At 39.1% G+C, this 19,154-nt stretch overlaps 1 protein-coding gene across 1 annotated transcript in view; it reads right to left on the reverse strand.

Annotated features, from left to right (window-relative positions):
* Positions 1-1,086: 1,086 nt before the first annotated feature.
* The window catches only part of Mpp4 (membrane protein, palmitoylated 4 (MAGUK p55 subfamily member 4)), a 37,578-nt gene continuing 19,510 nt past the window's right edge, over positions 1,087-19,154 (reverse strand). Inside the window, exons 13-21 of the mRNA XM_013037757.1 lie at positions 18,468-18,488; positions 14,513-14,527; positions 12,631-12,672; positions 10,206-10,376; positions 8,880-8,960; positions 4,157-4,250; positions 3,680-3,788; positions 2,427-2,561; positions 1,087-1,533 (exon numbers count right to left, since the gene is read on the reverse strand). Of these exons, the coding sequence (XP_012893211.1) occupies positions 1,342-1,533; positions 2,427-2,561; positions 3,680-3,788; positions 4,157-4,250; positions 8,880-8,960; positions 10,206-10,376; positions 12,631-12,672; positions 14,513-14,527; positions 18,468-18,488 (860 nt within the window). The 3' untranslated portion in view covers positions 1,087-1,341. The remainder of the gene's footprint in view (positions 1,534-2,426; positions 2,562-3,679; positions 3,789-4,156; positions 4,251-8,879; positions 8,961-10,205; positions 10,377-12,630; positions 12,673-14,512; positions 14,528-18,467; positions 18,489-19,154) is intronic.

The raw sequence follows: 19,154 nt of genomic DNA on the forward strand, positions 1-19,154 counted from the left end.
TGTGCGCCTCTGCCCCCAGCCCGGTCTCCGGCCCCACCTCCACCCGCAAGCGGCCTCCGCCCCCAGTCCAATCTCCGGCCCCGCCTCCGCCTGCACGCGGTCTCCGTCCCCTGCCGGGTCCCCGGCCCCGCCTGAGTCCCCGGAGAGTCCGGGCCGGCTCTCCGCCGCTGCCGAGCCCCGCCTCGGCCTCTCCGCCGCCGCCTCGCGTTCCTGGGCTGGGGCTCACGGCTGGATGCTTTCCTTGTAGAGCAGCTTTCCGTGAGGGCCGCCGGGTGCTCGCCCTTTCCCTCCAGTTGCTCAGCCTCCATCCCACAAGTTAAGTTAGGAGAGCTTTTCCACGGAGAACTACAACCCAAATTCGGAGGAATCACTAAAAACCCTTGATTGGGGGGGGGGGATGTTTAAGCAAGCTTGTTCACTTTACGAACTACAAGTATTTCTGAATCGTGCACACTTCAAGAGTTATGCAGGTGTAGAAGCTATGCAGAAATGGGGGGCAGGGAGGGGGGATGCGGGAAAAGGGAAAAAGGGCTTTGGGTAACATGCTCGTTTTGTTGCCTGCCTAGGCCAGTGCCCTTTCCTAATTTTGGTGTACACATAGATAATGGCTATTAGGAAAATTATTATTAGACTTGATTTTTTTTTACTTGTAGCCCAAAAAAAGACAATATTGTTCCTATAGGTGTGAAATATGTATGTTAACTTTTCTCTTGCTGAGATGGTTAGGCACTTTTTGTAGAAAGAAATTTCACAAAATAGAAAACTTTTATAAAGTAAAAAAAAAGTTTCTGAAGTTCTATACTGCTTGTTTTATTTAAGAAAGCATTCTTACCTGAATCTTATAAAGACCATATGAAATCTACGAAAAGTTCTCATAGGTTCAGTGAGTTAACATTGTTCATAGTCTTTTATGTAAGGTAAAAGGAGCGAGTTTTGCCTAAAAGTCAAATCGATAAATTCCATATAACTGTACAATACCATTTATAACCATATAATTTTTTTAACAAATTTCAAATTTTTAGCTGGGTGCCCATGGCTCACACTAGTAATCTTAGTTACTCTGGAGACTGAGATCCAGAGGACCACAGTCCACAACCAGCTTAAGTAGAAAAGTTAAGAGATTACAAAAAGCACAGTTGGTATGGTTCGAATGGTAGAGCTCCAGCTGTGCAAAAAACCCCAACTCTGGCAATAATGATTTTCAAAATAGAAAAATTAATAAATAGTACTTTGTAAGTTGCACACATTATAGTGGATCAAATACTGTTTTAAATTGCAGATATCCAGATCTTTGGAGCCAGGGCAATGTTAAAACTCCTCCATGTTAAGCAGAAGAACAGATTAAGACTGTGTATCAGAAGAAACCCATATTGTTGGTACCCACTGTGGCTCTTCCTGAGCATTTTGTATGGCAGACAACAACTGGGCACATGCATCTTGCAAGTTGTCATTCACAATGACATGATCAAAGAACTGACCAAACTGAATCTCCATCTTTTGGGCTATCTCTCCCATTTCTTGTAGGTCTTCATCCTTCAGGAGAAATAAAATAGAGATGCCAAGGACTTAGCGAGACAAATGGAAAAGTAACCCAGTCTGTTGTGCTTGCACATTCAGGTGTGAAGCTTGTTATAAGAGCAGTTTGGTCAGCCCCAAAGTGCACACTTGTAATCCTAGCTACTCAGGTGGCTTGAGACTTGGAGGATCTCCATTTGAAGCCAGATTGGGCAGAGAAATTTTGGAGACTCCACCTCTTAGTAACTAGCATGGAAGTATACTTCCATGGCCCTGAATTCAAGCTCATTGTCCAGAATGAGAACAAAAACAACAAAATGTAAGTCAAATATATTTCATTTTTAAACAGGGTCTCCTCTGTAGCTGAAGCTGACCTGGAAATTGTGAGCCTCCTGCCTTTGCCTCTGAGTTCTGGAATTATGAGTATGTACCACAAAGCACAGCTAAACAGCTTCTATTAAACTACAACTTAAATTTCAACCTTTAATCTTTCTCCATGTGTCTCTGATCAGTTTTGTAAGATTTGTAATAGTTTGTATAATGGTCTGTCGTTACCTACACACTTGAAGCTCTCAACCACGTATAGCATAAAGCCAAAGGAAAAAATCACCAGCTTAAATAAAACAATTCCAGATGAGCATATTAATTAATCTGATTAGGAATGACATTATTTGGCAGATAGCAAATAGCTGGTGTGATAGAGTTATCATTAGAGACAAAATTACATTATTTAAGTTCCTGTGAAAATAATTTTTAAGTCAAACCATTCATTGAGATGTTTTTAGGGAGAGAGTGAAAGAAGCAGTGCGGTAGACAATGAGATCCACGGTCCTTAGCTCAGCCCAATCTGATCTGGATTTCCCCAGCCTGGCCAGCATGAAAGCAATACGATGATTTTGTCCTTTATCTACCTTGAACTTCATGTCCACAAAGTAGTCGGTAATAATCTTCGCATTTTTCCGAGATTGTTTCATACAACTCAGATTAGATGGCTTTATAAATATGACATAGGGCTTCAGTTCATTAGTCCGAGCCACTTGAATATCCTACAGGAAAATATTAAATATTCATTTAAAAGCAGAAGTACTACCTAGAGTCATCATGAATGTTCTCAAATTTTCTAAAGCCAGAAATGAGCAGTTGCATTTTAGTAAGAGTATATATAGTCTTATGTATCCCAACAATTCCATCATAAAAAATATTTTAATAATAAAAGGTAGGGCATGTAAAATTAGGCTTAAATCCAGGCTCTTTTTTTCTAGCTCTAATTATTAAAATCTAACTAGCAAATAAGTCCTATCCATAACATAAACTTTCTGAGAGGAGGAACTCCAGTGCATAATACCTTACAACAAAGGCAAAACTAGAAACTTAAGAAACAACTCTAGGGCTGGGAAGGTGGCTCAGTGGTAGAGCGCTTGCCTTGCATGCACAAGGCCCTGGGTTCGATTCCTCAGCACCACATAAGCAAAAAGAAAAAAGCCAGAAGTGGCGCTGTGGCTCAAGTGGTAGAGTGCTAGCCTTGAGCTGAAGAGCTGAGGGACAGCGCCCAGGCCCAGAGTTCAAGCCCCATGACCAGACCCAAAAAAAAAAAAGATAACTCTATTCCACTCCCACTGCCCTCTCTTTCTGCCATTACTTCACATTAGATACTACTGCCATGTTCACACTGATCATAGGCCTTGACCCAAGGAGAACATAGCTCTCTTCTTACAATTCCCTTTAGCACACAAAGTATACATTTTGAATGACTAAAGAACATTGATCATAAAAACTGGGCCTAGCTGAGCACTAGTGGCTCATGCCTATTATCCTAGCTACTCAGGAGGAGGCTGAGATCTGAGAATCGAGGTTCAAAGCCAGCTGCTGCAGGAAAGTCCATGAAACTGTTATCAGCAATTAACCACCAGAAAACTGGAAATGGCGCTGTGGCTCAAAATGGTAGAGCACCTAGTTCTGGTTTTGTGTCTGAGGAGCAGACTCCCTCACCAACTCAAAACAAAATGTTAGCAACTGACACTTCAAGTAACAACCTGGCTCTGGGAAGTGAGAAGTGGTCTTATTCTTCAAAAGGTTACAATACAATATCTTGGCACATGAACAACATAGGTTGACATGTACTCATGACTAGGAAGAGATGAGAAACATTCCACCACAGACCCACCTGAGGCTCCAAGTCCATGACACAGATCTTTCCTTTATCCAGGACTGCCTGAACAGCATCCACACTAGTACCATACAGGTGGCCTTTGTACTCACCATACTCCAGCATCCTGCCAGGATGGAACCAAAGAAACAAAAATTCTTTCAACAAGTGAAATATTAATCATAGTTACATGAAGGCAAACTGAATTTAAATAGACTTTGCTGGTATAAATGGATATTCAGCAGTAGAAACAAATATATTGGGAGACCTAAGACATAGCTACTTCCTTAAATCCTCTTAAGCTTGCAGCTCAATTCTGCTCCCTTTCCAAACTCAATGAATTGTTATACCAGTGTAGTTATGCTTCTTGCATAACTCTCCAGAAAGAAGAGGAATTAAACCACCACCAGGAGCTTTAGAAAATCCATAAAAATGGAGGTTATTTTGTAGGTCAAATAACCTTAGGCAAAAATTAGCTTTTCTACTAGCCCTTACCTGTGACTATATATGAGGCTTTCAAATTCTTCCTTTGACACATAGTGATACTCACGTCCATTCACTTCATAACTCTTTGGGGAACGAGTAGTGTCTGTCAAAAAAAAGGGGGGATAATGAAAAGTTTCAGTGTCTTCAAAATGTTTAGACTTGTTACCAATATGCATTTGGATGAAGAAGCCCAATCAGAACAAATAAATGAATCCATACACAGGTAAATGCTAGGACCAAAAAGTGGAATACTGAATTGATTATAAGAAAGTGGAAGTTATCAAAATCAGTCAATCTGTAAATCTTCATTGATTGTTCATAGTGTGGAAACAAATGTTTTCAAGCCAGCATAAGGAGTTCTAAAGAACACATTCTATTACTTCCAAGCAGACAATACTGATTGTATGCGAACCCTAACTAAGATGCCTGTATGCTCACATGTGGCAACACCAACAATATTGTTTATATAGACAATGCATTTCTGACTTCATGCTCTGAACTTCTAGCGAGGTAAAATGTTGTCCCATATTTTTACTGAGGAGTAACTGATGCTTCTGGAGTGTAACTAACTTGATCACATTCTTAAGATCAATGAAGAGCAAAGCTAAAACTAGAGTCTACCGGTTGTGCTTCTTTCCCAGGGATGGGGAATGTGTGGCTCACAGGCCAGATGATGCCTAAGAAATTATGTAGTACACAAGAGAACGTATGCTCCTCCAATGCTGTTGGCTGTTGGTGGTCATCTGCTTGTACTGACAGTTTTTTTGGGGGGGGGTTGTTTTTTTCTTTTTTGGGTCCAGTCATGGGGCCTGAACTCTGGGCCTGGGCGCTGTCCCTCAGGTCTTCAGCTCAGTGCTAGCGCTCTACTACTGGAGCCAGAGCACCACTTTCGGCTTTTTTCTTTTTTGCTTATGTGGTGCTGAGGAATCGAACCCAGGGCCTCATGCATGCAAGGCAAGCGCTCTACCACTGAGCCATCTTCCCAGCCCGTATTGACAGTTTTATATTGCCCTCATCTGATGTTATAAATAACCAAATTACCCTGATCTAGAGTAATATTTTTTACTATATCAAATCTGATTGTCTCAGATATGAAATAGAGACAGCCCATGACAATCTGCAGTCTTTCCTAGATGAATCAATACCCTAGTGGAGGTGATGATTAGTTTTGGATATTATCAAAATCTTGGCCAATCCTAGGCAGGTTCTGGTGGCTCATGCCTGTCTGTAATCTTACCTACTGAGAGGCTGAGACCTGGAGTACCAATGTTTGAAGCTAGCCATGGCAGACAAGTTTTTGAAACTCCATCTTGAATTAACCCACAAAATACTAGACTGGAGGCATGACTCAAGTAGTAGAGCTCCAGCATTAGCAACCTGAGCAAGCACCTGGCCACCTGAGTTCTGGGAAAACAAAACCAAACAAACAACAGGAAAAAAAAACACCCAAACAACAACAGAAGAAAAAAAAACCCTTGGTCAATCCAGATAACTTTCCAATCTGACTTTCTGATAGGGCCATTTTAATTATAAGCTCCTTAATTTCACCAAATACCTAAAAGCGACTTGTCTATTGTCAGCATATATTTATTCAGCTAGTACATACCCCCTACTAGGTTCTTAGAACTCAAAGAATAAAAATGCACAATTCTAACTCTGTATCCTACATGCTGCAAAGCATACCCATTAGTCTCTGCTAGAGCAATTTTCCCTTATTTATTAAAAAGAAAAGTTCTGAAGCCTGGTGCCAGTGGCTCACACCTGTAATCTTAGCTACTCAGGAGGCTGAGATCTGAGGTTTGAGTTTCAAAGCCAGCCCAGGCAGGAAAATTCCTGAGACTCTTTGTTTTTGTTTTTGGTCAGTCATGGGGCTTGAACTCTGGGCTTGGGTGCTGTCCCTGCACTCTTCAGCTCAAGGCGAGCTCTCTACCACTGGAGCCCCAGTGCCACTTCTGGTTTTCTAGTGGTTTATTGGAGATAAGAGTCTCACGGACTTTCCTGCCTGGGCTGGCTTTGGACTACGATCCTCAGATCTCAGCCTCCTGAGTAGCTAGGATTACAGGCGTGAGCCACCCGTGCCTGGCTCCTGAGACTCTTGTCTCCAATTAACCACCAGAAAACTGGAAGTAGCACTGTGGCTCAAGTGGCAGAGCACTTGCCTTGAGCTGGAGAGCTCAGATACAACTCCCAGGCCCAGAGTTCAAGCCCCACGACCAACCAAAAAAAAAAAAGTTCTGTATTTTCATTTGACAAAACTTAAGAATGAAATAGACCAACACCTGATGATGTCAACACATGGAAATGCCCAACTAGGAGCCTGATACAGGCCCCACATGATCAAGGAATTAATCTTCAAGGGCTCAAATACCAATTCTTTTTGGTGGTACAAGGGTTTGAACTCAGTGACTGTCTAGTATTCACAAAGCTCTGTATCTAATCCCCAGCACCAAAATGAAAACAAATGAAAGAAGCAAAAATAAACACTTAAAAAAATCTCTCTTTGAAGGGGGGCTATCTGAGCCTCTTAAAATAATTTTGTGTCTGTGGGTATTTTACTTTGATGAGACTAGTGAGAAACTGTGGCTTCTTTTGTAGCTTTTATATTTGAAATGAGTGCCTGTTCTTTTGCATATGAAGACATTACTTCAGGAAGCACAGCTTATAGGATGAGATCAAGAAATAACATTGCTGGTCTTCCATGGCATCCTTTGAGGCAAGGTCTTCTTGCCACTGGATGAAAATCTAGCAACTTCAATGATTCTTCTGGTTATTCTTAAATTTAATTTTTAAAAACCTGTCATCATTCATGTCATAATTACTTTTTCATCATCGGGACTCCATTAAGTAGTTAAAATTCCAATCCCATGTAATAATCAGAATTATGAACTGTATTTATATTGGACTTCACACATCTGTTCAGACTTGCTGTACCCAGGGAAGACAGAAGTTAGAGAAGCTGGATTGGGACAGGGAGTAGGACTCAATTCTCTTTCCAGTCATTCATTTCTACTGCTCCTAAGTGAAGACGTAGCTCAGTAGATCAGTGGTAGAGTGCTTGTCCAGCATAAGCAAGGCCCCAGGCTTGATGCCCAGTTACCATACAACAACAAAAACAAAACAACTCCCCCCAAATACATTTCTATTGCTAGTGTTCTCTCTCCATGGTTAGAGTTCAGAGGGAAGCAGGAAGTTCTGAGTTGCCTGATACCAAGGCTACTGTTGACTTCCTTTGAATTGACAGATTAAAAAATAAATCTGGCTCTTTCTCTTTTAGATGAGATGGGTTATTTTGTAAACCCTACTATCCACCATCATCACAAACAATAACTGGGTTTCTCAAATTCAAGCTCTGTTTCTGCAAGACCTTGGTGATTCCTTCCAGATCCAGATGTATTTTGGGGTCTACTTTTGGCTTTCTTCTGAGATTTCCTCTTGGGTAGGTGCCAAGATAAATTCTTGACTGACTTTTACATATGTTATCTCTTGTCCTGCTGTGACAGACTACTGCCATTGGCCACTTACTTTCTGGAAGCTTTTGTCCTTTAGATTGTCCAAGTACAATCCTGACACCAGTCTCTTGTGTCCCCTAAATGCAGGGAATACATATGAAGCTCTAAACTCCCCCCTCTTATACTGAAGGGAAGAAGCAGCAGCCATATTTGCATGCTGTTCCCAACCCCATTGGCTCAGAAGTGACCCATATCATGGCTTTATTCAAGAAAAGTCTCCTTAAATCTCCCATTAACCTTCCCAGCTGTTTCAAATGCTGATATGTGTGAAGTACTTACCTAATTCTCATATTCTTTATTTAAATATTTTCATTTAATGTCTCAGTCAAAGTTTGAACCTCCTTTTACACATATTAGAGGTCAGATATTATAGACCTTTCATTTTCTTTTTTTAAAATTTAATTTGATTTGATTGCAAGGGTGATGTCAGAGGGATTACAGTTACATGAGTAAGGTAATGAATATATTTCTTATTGAACATTGTTACTCCCCAAACCTATTTTCTTGAAATTAGGAATTCTATCTCAAGTCTTTATCTTCCCTACTTTTACAAACAAGTGTTATTAGAGTACTTTGTATTTTTTCTCTGAAGGATTATTCCAATAATTAATTCCAATAAGCAAATAACAATACCTTACATTTTTAGGATTGTAGTTCTCTAGTATCTTAAAGTTTAAACACACACACACACACACACACACACACACACCTCTAAGTGTTTAAAATTTGGTGAGTGCAGAGAAAAATAAGGAAGATTATGTCTTGGTAGTTGAAAGAAAGGAGTCTTTGGTAAAAGGCAATTAGAAAACATGACTTTTAAAAAGCCTCCATATATTGAATAATCTTATTCATAAATTTACTTAAGTTTTTATATGTAAATTTTAAAAATAACACTATAGTCAAGTACAATGCCAGAAAAACAGTATTAAAAGAATGTTAGCCATTATTGCTAAACATTATATTTCCTGAATGGTCATATGTATGATTATTAAGATGAGAAAAAGGCAAAGTCACCTTTTTAAAGCCTAATTGAGTACATGTGGGTAAGTCAGTTTTCTTTATTTGATAAATATAGTTAGAAGTATTTAGGGATTATCCCTTATATCTTATACTTTTACAAGAAAGGTAGTATGACATAGTTTCATAAAGGAAGTACATTCCAAGTTGAAAGTAAAGTTATAACAAAGCATGAACCTCTATGAAAGAAAAATTAACATACATACGTGGCACAGCACTTTGATAATAGTTGGGATTGAATTCAATAAGTTGTCTTCTCAGTTCATTGACTCCAACACCAGAAGGTCCTAAACCAAAGCAATCACAAGCAGCAATCATTAGATGTGGAAATATAATCCTGTGGTAAAATCACCATTTCAGTTATTCCATTTCAGAAATTTGAGAACAAACGTTTTTAAGGAAATCACTATGATATCCCTTCTTGTGAACTGGAACAGCAACAGAAAACTCTTGGGGATTTTTCTGGTGACTCATGGAATAACCCACATTGTTCCAACTTTCAGAGGCAAAGTAGGATCATTGTAGAACTCTGTCGCCTTCAGAAAACTTTATCCAATGTTGGATGCTATAAGACTGCTAGTCTCATTTCAGATAATCTGAAACATCCTGCCTTTCTTCTTCAAATGAAATTGCTATGAAGACACAATCAGAAGGCAAACTGATGATAACTGTCCTGGGATTTACAGAATCCGGGGTCACATTTTTGATGGGCTGGATGAGTGGGCATCCTGTGTGTAATCTGAAGCCAAGCCTGACTTCACAGGCATAGAACCTAAGTAATAATGTAAGGACCATGCTCAGAGATGATACTGGGCTTAGATTAATGCTCTGCTGTTGTACCTTTGAACAAAGGGCCTTATAGTTTCATTTTTCAACAGGTGCTGCAAATATCAGAGCTGGTTCTGGCTGTCAAACATTTTCTACTCTGGGACACCTGCCTGGCTCACAGCTGAACAGACCACCAGGATGGTAGTCAATGTAAGGGTATTCAATGTGAGGGTATACTAAACAAGGACCAACTTTGCAGATCTTGATAACAAAATCAGATCACCTCAGCTCAATATTTCTCTGTCCCTTGGCACTGAGGGTATATGCAATGGGACAGTGGCTGAAGTGTCTACCTAATAACTGTAGGGCCCTGAGTTCAAACCCCAGTACCAATGTAAAAAATAGAAGAAAAAAACAATATTAAGATACTTTTTTAAAGGAGATGGCTACAACTTTCTTAGAGAAATGAATTATAAGGATTTGTTTTCCTCATACAGACTAATGATCCAGTCTGAGAGTATACTATGAGTCTAGAACAAATTCTTAACAGGCAGAACCTTATCAGTTGTAACTGCAGCAAATAGCAACTTGTTATTATACAAGTTCAACATGGCATGGCATATCACATTTAATTGTATACTTTTCAAAAGGTAATTCTACAGAAGTTCATAAAGGGTCTTACTTTTGCTACAACTCCCAATGCAAGACAACTAAATCTATGACAGCTTGCCAAAGAAGAGCAGACAGTGCACACTGGGACGTACCGACCAGCACTATGAGGCGGTGCTTGTCCGAGGGGTGCCGCTGGCATCTTACCACCTCCTCATAGGGGGCCCCCACTGCACTGCAGCAGCTCCCTGCATGGCACACGCTAGCATGCAGCTGTCTGAGGTGAGACTTCCTGCGGCAGAGGCGCATGCTGCGGCGGAAACCAGCTGGGGAGGGTGCAAACACAAAGACAGTAAGATCCAGCACAGATGCTTTCTTGCTGCAAGTCTGATCAAGCATGTAGTGCCTGTGACCCTAGAGTGCTCATTCATATAATAGTCTTGTTTGGATGGTAAAACTCTCAGGCCAAGCATGAGGGCCTGAGTTCAATTCTCAGTACTGCTACAAAAAACAAAAGCAAATGTATATAAATATAAAAAATACATAAACCTACATATACAAATATATACATATAAACAAACATATATATGTCTATCTGAAATTAGAAGATTAAAAAAGCATATCAAGGGAAAGTAGAAGAAGTTACATCCATTATATGCCAGGGTTGCTGGAATGCAGTGGTCAACTAATTCAAGTCTATCTTCTTATAACTCCATAATTATTGAGAGAGAAGATATCAAGATAAACAGCAAAACTAAATGCTTAGGAAAAGAATAAATGAACAGAGAATGACAAGGTGCTTTTTGGGTGGGCATCTCAGTTAAAGTGTCTGAGAAGATGGCATTGAGCAGATGTCTTGATGCAGTAAGGAGGTCAGCACCGGGGAGTGGGGGGGAGAGCAATCCTACCTGAGGGAAGCATAAACTCAAAGGACAGACACGGATGTGCTCAGAGAAGGGGCAAGAAAGCATGGTAGGAGAAGGAAATACAGCCAGATCACAGAGGACCTTGAGAAGTTGTTGGGTTAAAGTGAGATTAGAAAGATGGACACGATGACACACACCTATAATCTTAGCATTTGGGAGGCTGAGGCAGGAGAATCCTCGAGGCTACATAGGGAGATCCTCTCTCAACCAAACCAAAACAAAGTATGGTGAGAAGCCATTGAATGTTGAAGAGAGAGAGAGAGAGAGAGAGAGAGAGAGAGAGAGAGAGAGAGAGAGAGAGAGAGAGGGAGAGGGAGAGAGAGAGAGGATGTGATGTGATTTCTGACTGAAGAGTTCCTCTGGTCACTGTGGGGAGGATGCAAATGCTAGGGAGATAGTCTCAGGGTATAGTGGTTAGGAAAGAAGCCAATGCAGTGGTCTGAGTGAAAGATGATAGAGGCTTGGGCCAGGGTGGAAACAGCAAAACAGGCTTCCCTCATTCACATTTTTCAGATGAATGAATATATAAGACACAGAAAGCCTAGGTAGTTGCTTAGTGGCAAAGTTGGGCCTCTTGATCATGATTTCTGAACTCCCAGAACCCCTTTGTCTGCTAGTTGAATTAGAAGGATTTTTTGGAATTTGCAGAGCTGCTGTCAAGTCCTCTCAATATGTAGAGCTAGAAAACTATCTCTTTCTTTCCCTGTCTCTCTTCTTTCTGTGTATTTTGTATTTGTTTATATTGAAAACCATGAGTTTACACAAATATCCACACTATGATTCCCTACTACAGGATTCATTGTAGCCTTGTACGTGCCATATCTGTAACTCCCTTCTCCGGCTTTTTATCATCTTTCATATGTTTGCTTTTATTGTAGCAGCCAACAGCCCCTTTGTTAGATAGGCCAACAATTACTGAGCTTGGCACAGTGTTGGAGCACAAGTGAGATGAGAGAACATCTCTGTTGAGGTTGTGAGATGTCTCTCTGGGTCTGACCAGCACTGGGCCTCCACTGTGCCCTACACACATACCCTCCTGACTCCACTCAGGCTTTTGCAGCTGCTTCTCCCACTCAGCCTTACCTAAGGGTTTCCTCCACTGCTTAACTTTATCTAATGGCAAGGGCCAATATTCTGGAAGCAATGTATAAAGGTGGCCACTGGTATTTGTAAAGCTCTCCCATCGACCCTATCCTGCATCCACATTTGGGATCCAATGTTCCAGTTTCCTAGCTGTAGCTCAGTTGTTCTCTCCTGCCTCATGAAAAAGAGGTCCAGAGAGCTTTAAATGGCAGATGCTTTTCCATTAAGAAAACTCTGCCCAGGTGAGATTAAGTGGTCATAAAAGATGAGTTTAATAGTTAGAAAAATTATATCATTAGAATCTTCTGGTAGAAAATCAAAAGATTAAGCTTTGACAAATAATTAAGAGCTATTCAGTAAATTTGAAAATAATCAATAGATTATTGATTATTATTAACTGAAACAAATAATCAATAGATTATACTATTGCCAAGACAGAAGCAGACATAGAAAAACCAGGATAAGGAACTAGTTTGGAAATGTTCAATAACAAAGAAAGATTTCATCGGGGCATAAGGCTAGGATGAATATCACTTAACAGACTAACAAAAATTCACCCACAATCACCTACCAATAAAGAACTTCTGCCCATAGCCAACAAATTCGTCCTTATCTGTAACACAGAGAATGGCAGAAACAGAATATGTAAGAGCAGAGAGAATGAATATGTTAAATCATCTTTACATTATTTATTCTTGGATGTCTTATTAAGATTGTTCTCAACACAATTATTGATTAAAACAAACAAGACTATCATCTTGTGCATCTTAGTCCTTACTGTATAGTGTTAATTTAATCATTCTTTTTCATTAAATTTGGATTTGGTGCTATATAAAAAAAGATTGCTCTCAGCAGCCAAGTATGGTAGTTCACACCTATAATCCTAGATACTTGGGAAATAGGGATGGAGGATCACAGTTGGAGGCTAGCTCAAATAAAAAAGTTCAAGAGCCTCCATCTCAACCAATGGTTTGGCATAGTGTTGCATACATGTCAGTCTGTGTTAGCCCAAGTGAAAGTGAGACCCTACCTCAAAAATAACAAATGTACTATGCTCTGGTGGCCCATGCCTGTAATCCTAGTTACTCAGGAGGTTGAGATCTGAGGATCATGGTTTGAAGCCAGCCCAGGCAGGAAAGTCTATGAGATTCATATCACCAACTAACCAGAAGTGGAGCTGTGGCTCAAAGTAATAGAGTGATAGCCTTCAGTAAAAAAGCTCAAGGACAGCGTTCAAGCCCTGCGACTAACAAAAAAATGCAAAAGGGGCATGAGATGAGGAGGTCAAGTGATACCACACCTACTAAGCAAGCAAGAGGCTCTCAGTTTAAACTCTAATACCATCTTCCCTGCTCAAAAAACGTTACCAGCACTTTCCATCCTATTCTTACCCAACAAACTACAGATACTTTGCAGAACTTCATTATACTAAATCATTGCTGTCCAGTGTGGTTGACTGCAAGAAACTTCTATAGATTTGTTTAAAGTTATAAGAAAGAAGGCAGGAGTGGTGGTACACACCTATAAAAATCCCAGCACTCAGGAAACTGAGGCAGAAAGACCAGCTGAGTCTGAGACCAGCTGAACTATCTATACTATGTATACAATGAGACTCTGTCACCAAAAAAAAAAAAAAGGAAAAAAAAAGACCACAGAAAAGACTGGGTGCACTTTTAAACACACCCAAGAAAACTTATTTTAAATAAATAGAAACTGGTGTTGGCTTTAACTTGCAGATATGGTGTGCTCTTGAAAGCCCTAGTTAATCAGTTTGCTAGATATATTTATTCTTTGGCAGCCAATTGTTTCTGGGTGTCCTGGGACTTGAACTCTGGGCCTGGACACTATCCCTCAGCTCTTCAGTTCAAGGTGAGTGCTCTAGTGCTTGAGTCACAGCACTACTTCTGGTTTTCTGGTAGTTTAGTGGAGGTGGACTTTCCTGCCTATGATTGTTTTTGAACCATGATCCTCAGATCTCAGCTTCCTGAGTAGGTAGATTTACAGGCGTGAGTCACTGGCACCCAGCCAGATTGTTTTATTCTTACTATGTCAGTTATCATTTTTACAACTGTTCTGATCATTGATATAAGAAGAACATTTGTTCATATGATGATCAGATATATATAATTGTTTTTTCTTAACCTTATTTAAACAATGCATTTTTTAAAACAGAAAACATCTGTATCTATTCCATCTTCTGATAAGTAAGCATATTTTCTCACTGAGGTATGTCAATAAGTTTAATACAAATATCTCCCAAGTTACATATGTGTAAAGTAGAATTACTTTCCTTATACATTTAAAATATGTTCTATGAAACTGAACATTTATTTAATCATTGATTTCATGCTGAAAGTACCATCCCTTCCTCTTAAAAGTTTTTCTGTCAAGTTACTGCTGAAAGACCTTAAATAGTTCGATCTGGTACAGTTAGGAAATAAAAATGGAATTACCTTCTGATAGTTCCTCTGGATATATGGTCAAGTACAGACAGAAACATGAAAAAGTTAAGCCTTTGAGAAGATCAAATTAGTAATCAAATATAGGTAAATGGTATGTCAAGATATTCCCATCACCATTAGCAAAGATTGTGAGTTGGGTACAATTTGGCAAGGCAAATGACCGTGTCATTGGAAACCGAGAAATCCAGTTGGCCTAACTCTGCTCCTAGAAGCAGTAATTTTTTCCTATATATTACCTATCAAAACTTTCCCTGAATATACTTTTTTTAAATGTCCCATTGATTAGCACAAAACAGGTCTTGAAACAGAAGTTGCAAGGCAATGGATTGTACCTTCCCTCCTCCCCACAGGCCATATTGCTGTGTTCTCTGAAGGGGAGGAAGGGGTGGGATAGATGCCAGGCCGATGGGGCAGATGCTGCAGTAGTCTCCCATCTAAGCCTCTTCATTCCTGAGTCCTGGCTAGGTCGGTCTAACCTCACACACACTTCTATCTCCAGCAGGCCCCTTAAGAACAAGGGAATCTGAGCACTAAACACATTGTTTGAGGGGTTTGGGGTTTTGTTTTTGTTTTGTTGTTGTTACATTTTGTAACAACCATATTTTCTGTGTTTTGTCCAGGTTCTTCCTTAGACTACACATCACCTCCTAGAGAAACTCAAAAAGGTTACTTTATACTTCATTCAATGCGGAGAGATAAAACAAAAGATCCTTAACAGCCTGCTAAGTCCTCTGAGTAACAAGAGAAAGTGTGAATGACTGCCAAGGGTTATCTACTTGGAAAATATGCCAACTGGGTGCTAACTGCTCCTTAATTGAGCTCCTAAGAGAGTCAGAAAGTTCTTGAGAGTTCTCATTCTTTCAACTGAGAACCATGAAGTAGGGCTGCCTCACCATAGTTAAGGGCTCAACCAGGTGCTGGCCACCCTAAGGAGCAAGATAACACTCATGGAGCACTTACTGTTGTGCTTGGTTCCATCCTAAGCACTTGGCTTATGTAAATTATTGCTTCCATTTTAGAGATTTGAGACATAAAGGTCAAAAGGCTAAGAAAGTGTAAGAAGGCTCACGGTGAAAAGGGCCAACACTGATACCTGGACAATGAGGCACAAATCCCTGACCTTACCCATTACATCACACTGCCTTTCTTTTCTCAAACCTTTCAAACAACTAAGCCTCAGACACAGCTGTAGTTGTATGGAGTGGTTTTCCAGTATAATAATGAACAGAATAAAGAAGAATGAGTATAATAGAGGGATTAAAATGAAGCTAACTGCAAATATAACACCAAGTGTAGATCATTAAATTACTCCTAATAGGCCAAGCATCTATTGGAAAATAGGAATTTGGAAACAATATAAGTAGAAGTAGTTCTCAACTCCATCTGTCTTAATACTATCTTTTTAGAACTAGTATTAATAGCAATCTTTCTAATACTATTTTTTTGGTTGGTCGTGGGACTTGAACTCTGGGCTTGGGCGGTGTCCCTAAGCTCTTCAGCTCTTCCACTTGAGCCACAGCGCCACTTTCCATTTTCTAGTGATTAATTGGAAATAAGAGTCTCATGCACTTTTCCTGGCTTTGAACCACAATCCTCAGATCTCAGCCTCCTGAGTAGCTTGGATTACAGGTGTGAGCTACTGGCACCCAACTCTAATATTAGTAAATTAATTCATAGGTGATATACCATACATGTAATTTAAAAAAAATCAGTAATTAAAAAAATCAATATAATGTTCTAACTAATATAAAGAAAAAATTTAAAAATTAATTTCTATTATATATATACATATATATATACATATATATATATATCTATATCTATACACTGAGTTCAATTCCTCAGTACCACATAACCATAAAAAGCCTGAAGTGGTACTGTGGCTCAAGTGGTAAAGTGCTAGCCTTGAGCAAAAGAAGCTCCAGGACAATGTCCAGGCCTGAGTTCAAGCCCCAGGACTTGCAAAAATTAAAAAAAATATATATCAAAACATAAAATTGGGGCTATGACTATTTTGGAAAATATAAAAAACTATTGCATGTTTATTTCTATCAACTTAAATGAAAAGGCCATAGAAAAGGCCATGAGAAAAATCAGAACATTTTTCCTTATAGAATATACAAATATATATATATATATATATATATATATATATACAGAATAACATATAATATACAGTATAACCCCTGCTTTCACTGTATTTGATGTCGGTATAATTTGTGGAGGGGAAGGGGAAAAACAAGTCGTTTAAATAAGGATACAGGTGGACCCATTGCAACAATGAGAAGTACAAGTTGTCATGTCGAAAACAAACTTTACAACTTTGGTGAGGGGGGAGGATTGGGTGGGGGGATGGGGGAGGCGGAGGCTGGGAAGGGATGGGAAGGGTAAACAAAGGAGGAGGCTACAATGCTTGATAAGAAATGTACTCACTATCTTGCCCATGTAAGTGTAACCCCTCTGTACAGTATTTTCACAATAAAAAATAAAAAAATATTTCAAACTATCAAAAAAAGAGTACAGATAGCAAATGTGCTATTTGCCTAATAAAATTTAATATTATGCAAATATCATTTAAAAGATTTTAATTTTTCAATTGTAAAATTTTTATTAATAATTTTCAGTATTAATGTTAATGCAATCTACAATGTATAGTGTAATTATTTTGCACAATTAGCACTTAATACTTATTAAAGTACATTTAACCCCCCCAAAAAAAAGAATAACAAAGGGAATAGATGGACACTAAAATAAGAATTGTTTTTCTAAGTAATGATAGACCAAATTTACTTGTGTACAGTAAAAAAGGGAAACTGCTTTAATCAAAGTAGGAATAATTTGCCAAATAAATTCAAGATTAATAAAATGTAGAAAATGAAGATAAGGAAATGTTAACATGCTCCAACAGATTACCAGCTTGTTTGTTTTTTAGTGTTTTTTTTCTCTTTTTTTGTTTGTTTTTGTGCCAGTCCTGGAGCTTGAACTCAGGGTGAGGGAACGTCCCTGAAGTTTTTTGTGCAGAGCTACAACTTTACCACTTGAGTCATAACCCCATTTCTGGCTTTCTCATGGTTAATGAAGATAAGAGTCTTTACAGACTTTCCTACGGGGATGGCTTTAAACTATGATCCTTAGATTTCAGCCTCCTGAGTAGCTAGGATCAGAGGCATGAGCCACTAGCACCCAGATGTTTTTTTCAAACCACTCTGTAGGACCTATTTTATTACTCATGACATCAACATTATTTTGAGGAATAGATACTTCATATTTACTAGATGTCATCAATAATAACAATGTATTAAAGAAGAAGAAAACAGATTCAGTATAGATACCACATTTTCAATTGGATTCATTATCCATGTGGAGTTTACAGAATGTGTTAATAAGGTATTTGAACATTCTGTTCGAATGTCTCCCTCCAGAATAGACTTTTTTTGTTAGATCTTCTGAAAACTTATATCACTATGGCATAAGAAGAGACACCCCTTCATTGTCAGGGTGGTTGCATACAGTGTAAGATGCCTGGCATTTCTGATACTACCAGTTAAAGGCTGGTAGTGCCCCAATCTATGAAACAATCCTGTCAACCCCTATAGTGCTCCAAAATGCCCCCTTGGGGACAATTTTGACTCTAGGAGAAGCACAGGTTAATTGAAATCTATAATAGCTCAGAACTCTACTGTTAATTCATTTTTAAAATAAATGTTATATGTATATGTAAGATTGGCAACATGATGTTACGGGGGCACATATAGATAGTAAAATGGTTACTATAGTGAAGCAAATTAAAATAGCTATCATCCAATATGGTTTTTACTTTTACTATTATTTTACTATTCCATTTGAATAATTAGTGTATCATAGCCCTAGATATGTGTTTAAGTTATACAAAGTTAGGGAATATACACACTTAAAAATAATTACCAAATACATGTCTAGTACATACCAGATTCAAATGTTTCTTCATCTGTGGTTTTTCAGGAAAGCAAAAAGCAAAAATGTTATTACATTGCTACCTAAATCAAGTTGACATTTTAGCAGTCTAATTGCCTTTTTCCTTATATCATGGTCAAGTCAGCAGTTTCTCTATGGCACATATGAGATACAGTTTCATATACGTTATGACAAGAATGTTATGACAATCTATGATGCTGCATGAACATAAAATACATAAGAAAATGTCATTCATTTCAACAACCTTGAAAAAAGAGACTAGAGGGAAGGGAAAGTGGATCATCGCAGGGTCACTGACAGAAAATTGAGTACAGCATAGCTTTTCTGTTGGATAGCTTGTGGAGGTGGAAGGGTTGCACCCTGCCTGCACAGCTGGTCATCCATAGTAAGGAAGCATGGCAAGAAAGAGCTCATGAATGGCTTGGTTGAGGAAGTCTGTTAAGGTAACTGAGAAAGATCTTATTAGTTGAGACAATTTCTTAAAGAACAAAGAGCTATGCCAGGCACTGATGGCTCACACCTGTAATCCTAGCTACTCAGGAGGCTGAGATCTGGGATCACAGCTCAAAGCCAGCCTGGGCAGGAAAGTCCATGAGACTCTTATCTCCAATTAATCATAAGAAATGGCTCAAGTGGTAGAGCAATTGCCTTGAACTGAAGATTTCAGGGACAGCGCACA

The sequence above is a fragment of the Dipodomys ordii genome, unplaced genomic scaffold (assembly GCF_000151885.1).
Source record: "Dipodomys ordii isolate 6190 unplaced genomic scaffold, Dord_2.0 Scaffold1, whole genome shotgun sequence".
Lineage (NCBI taxonomy): Eukaryota > Metazoa > Chordata > Mammalia > Rodentia > Heteromyidae > Dipodomys > Dipodomys ordii.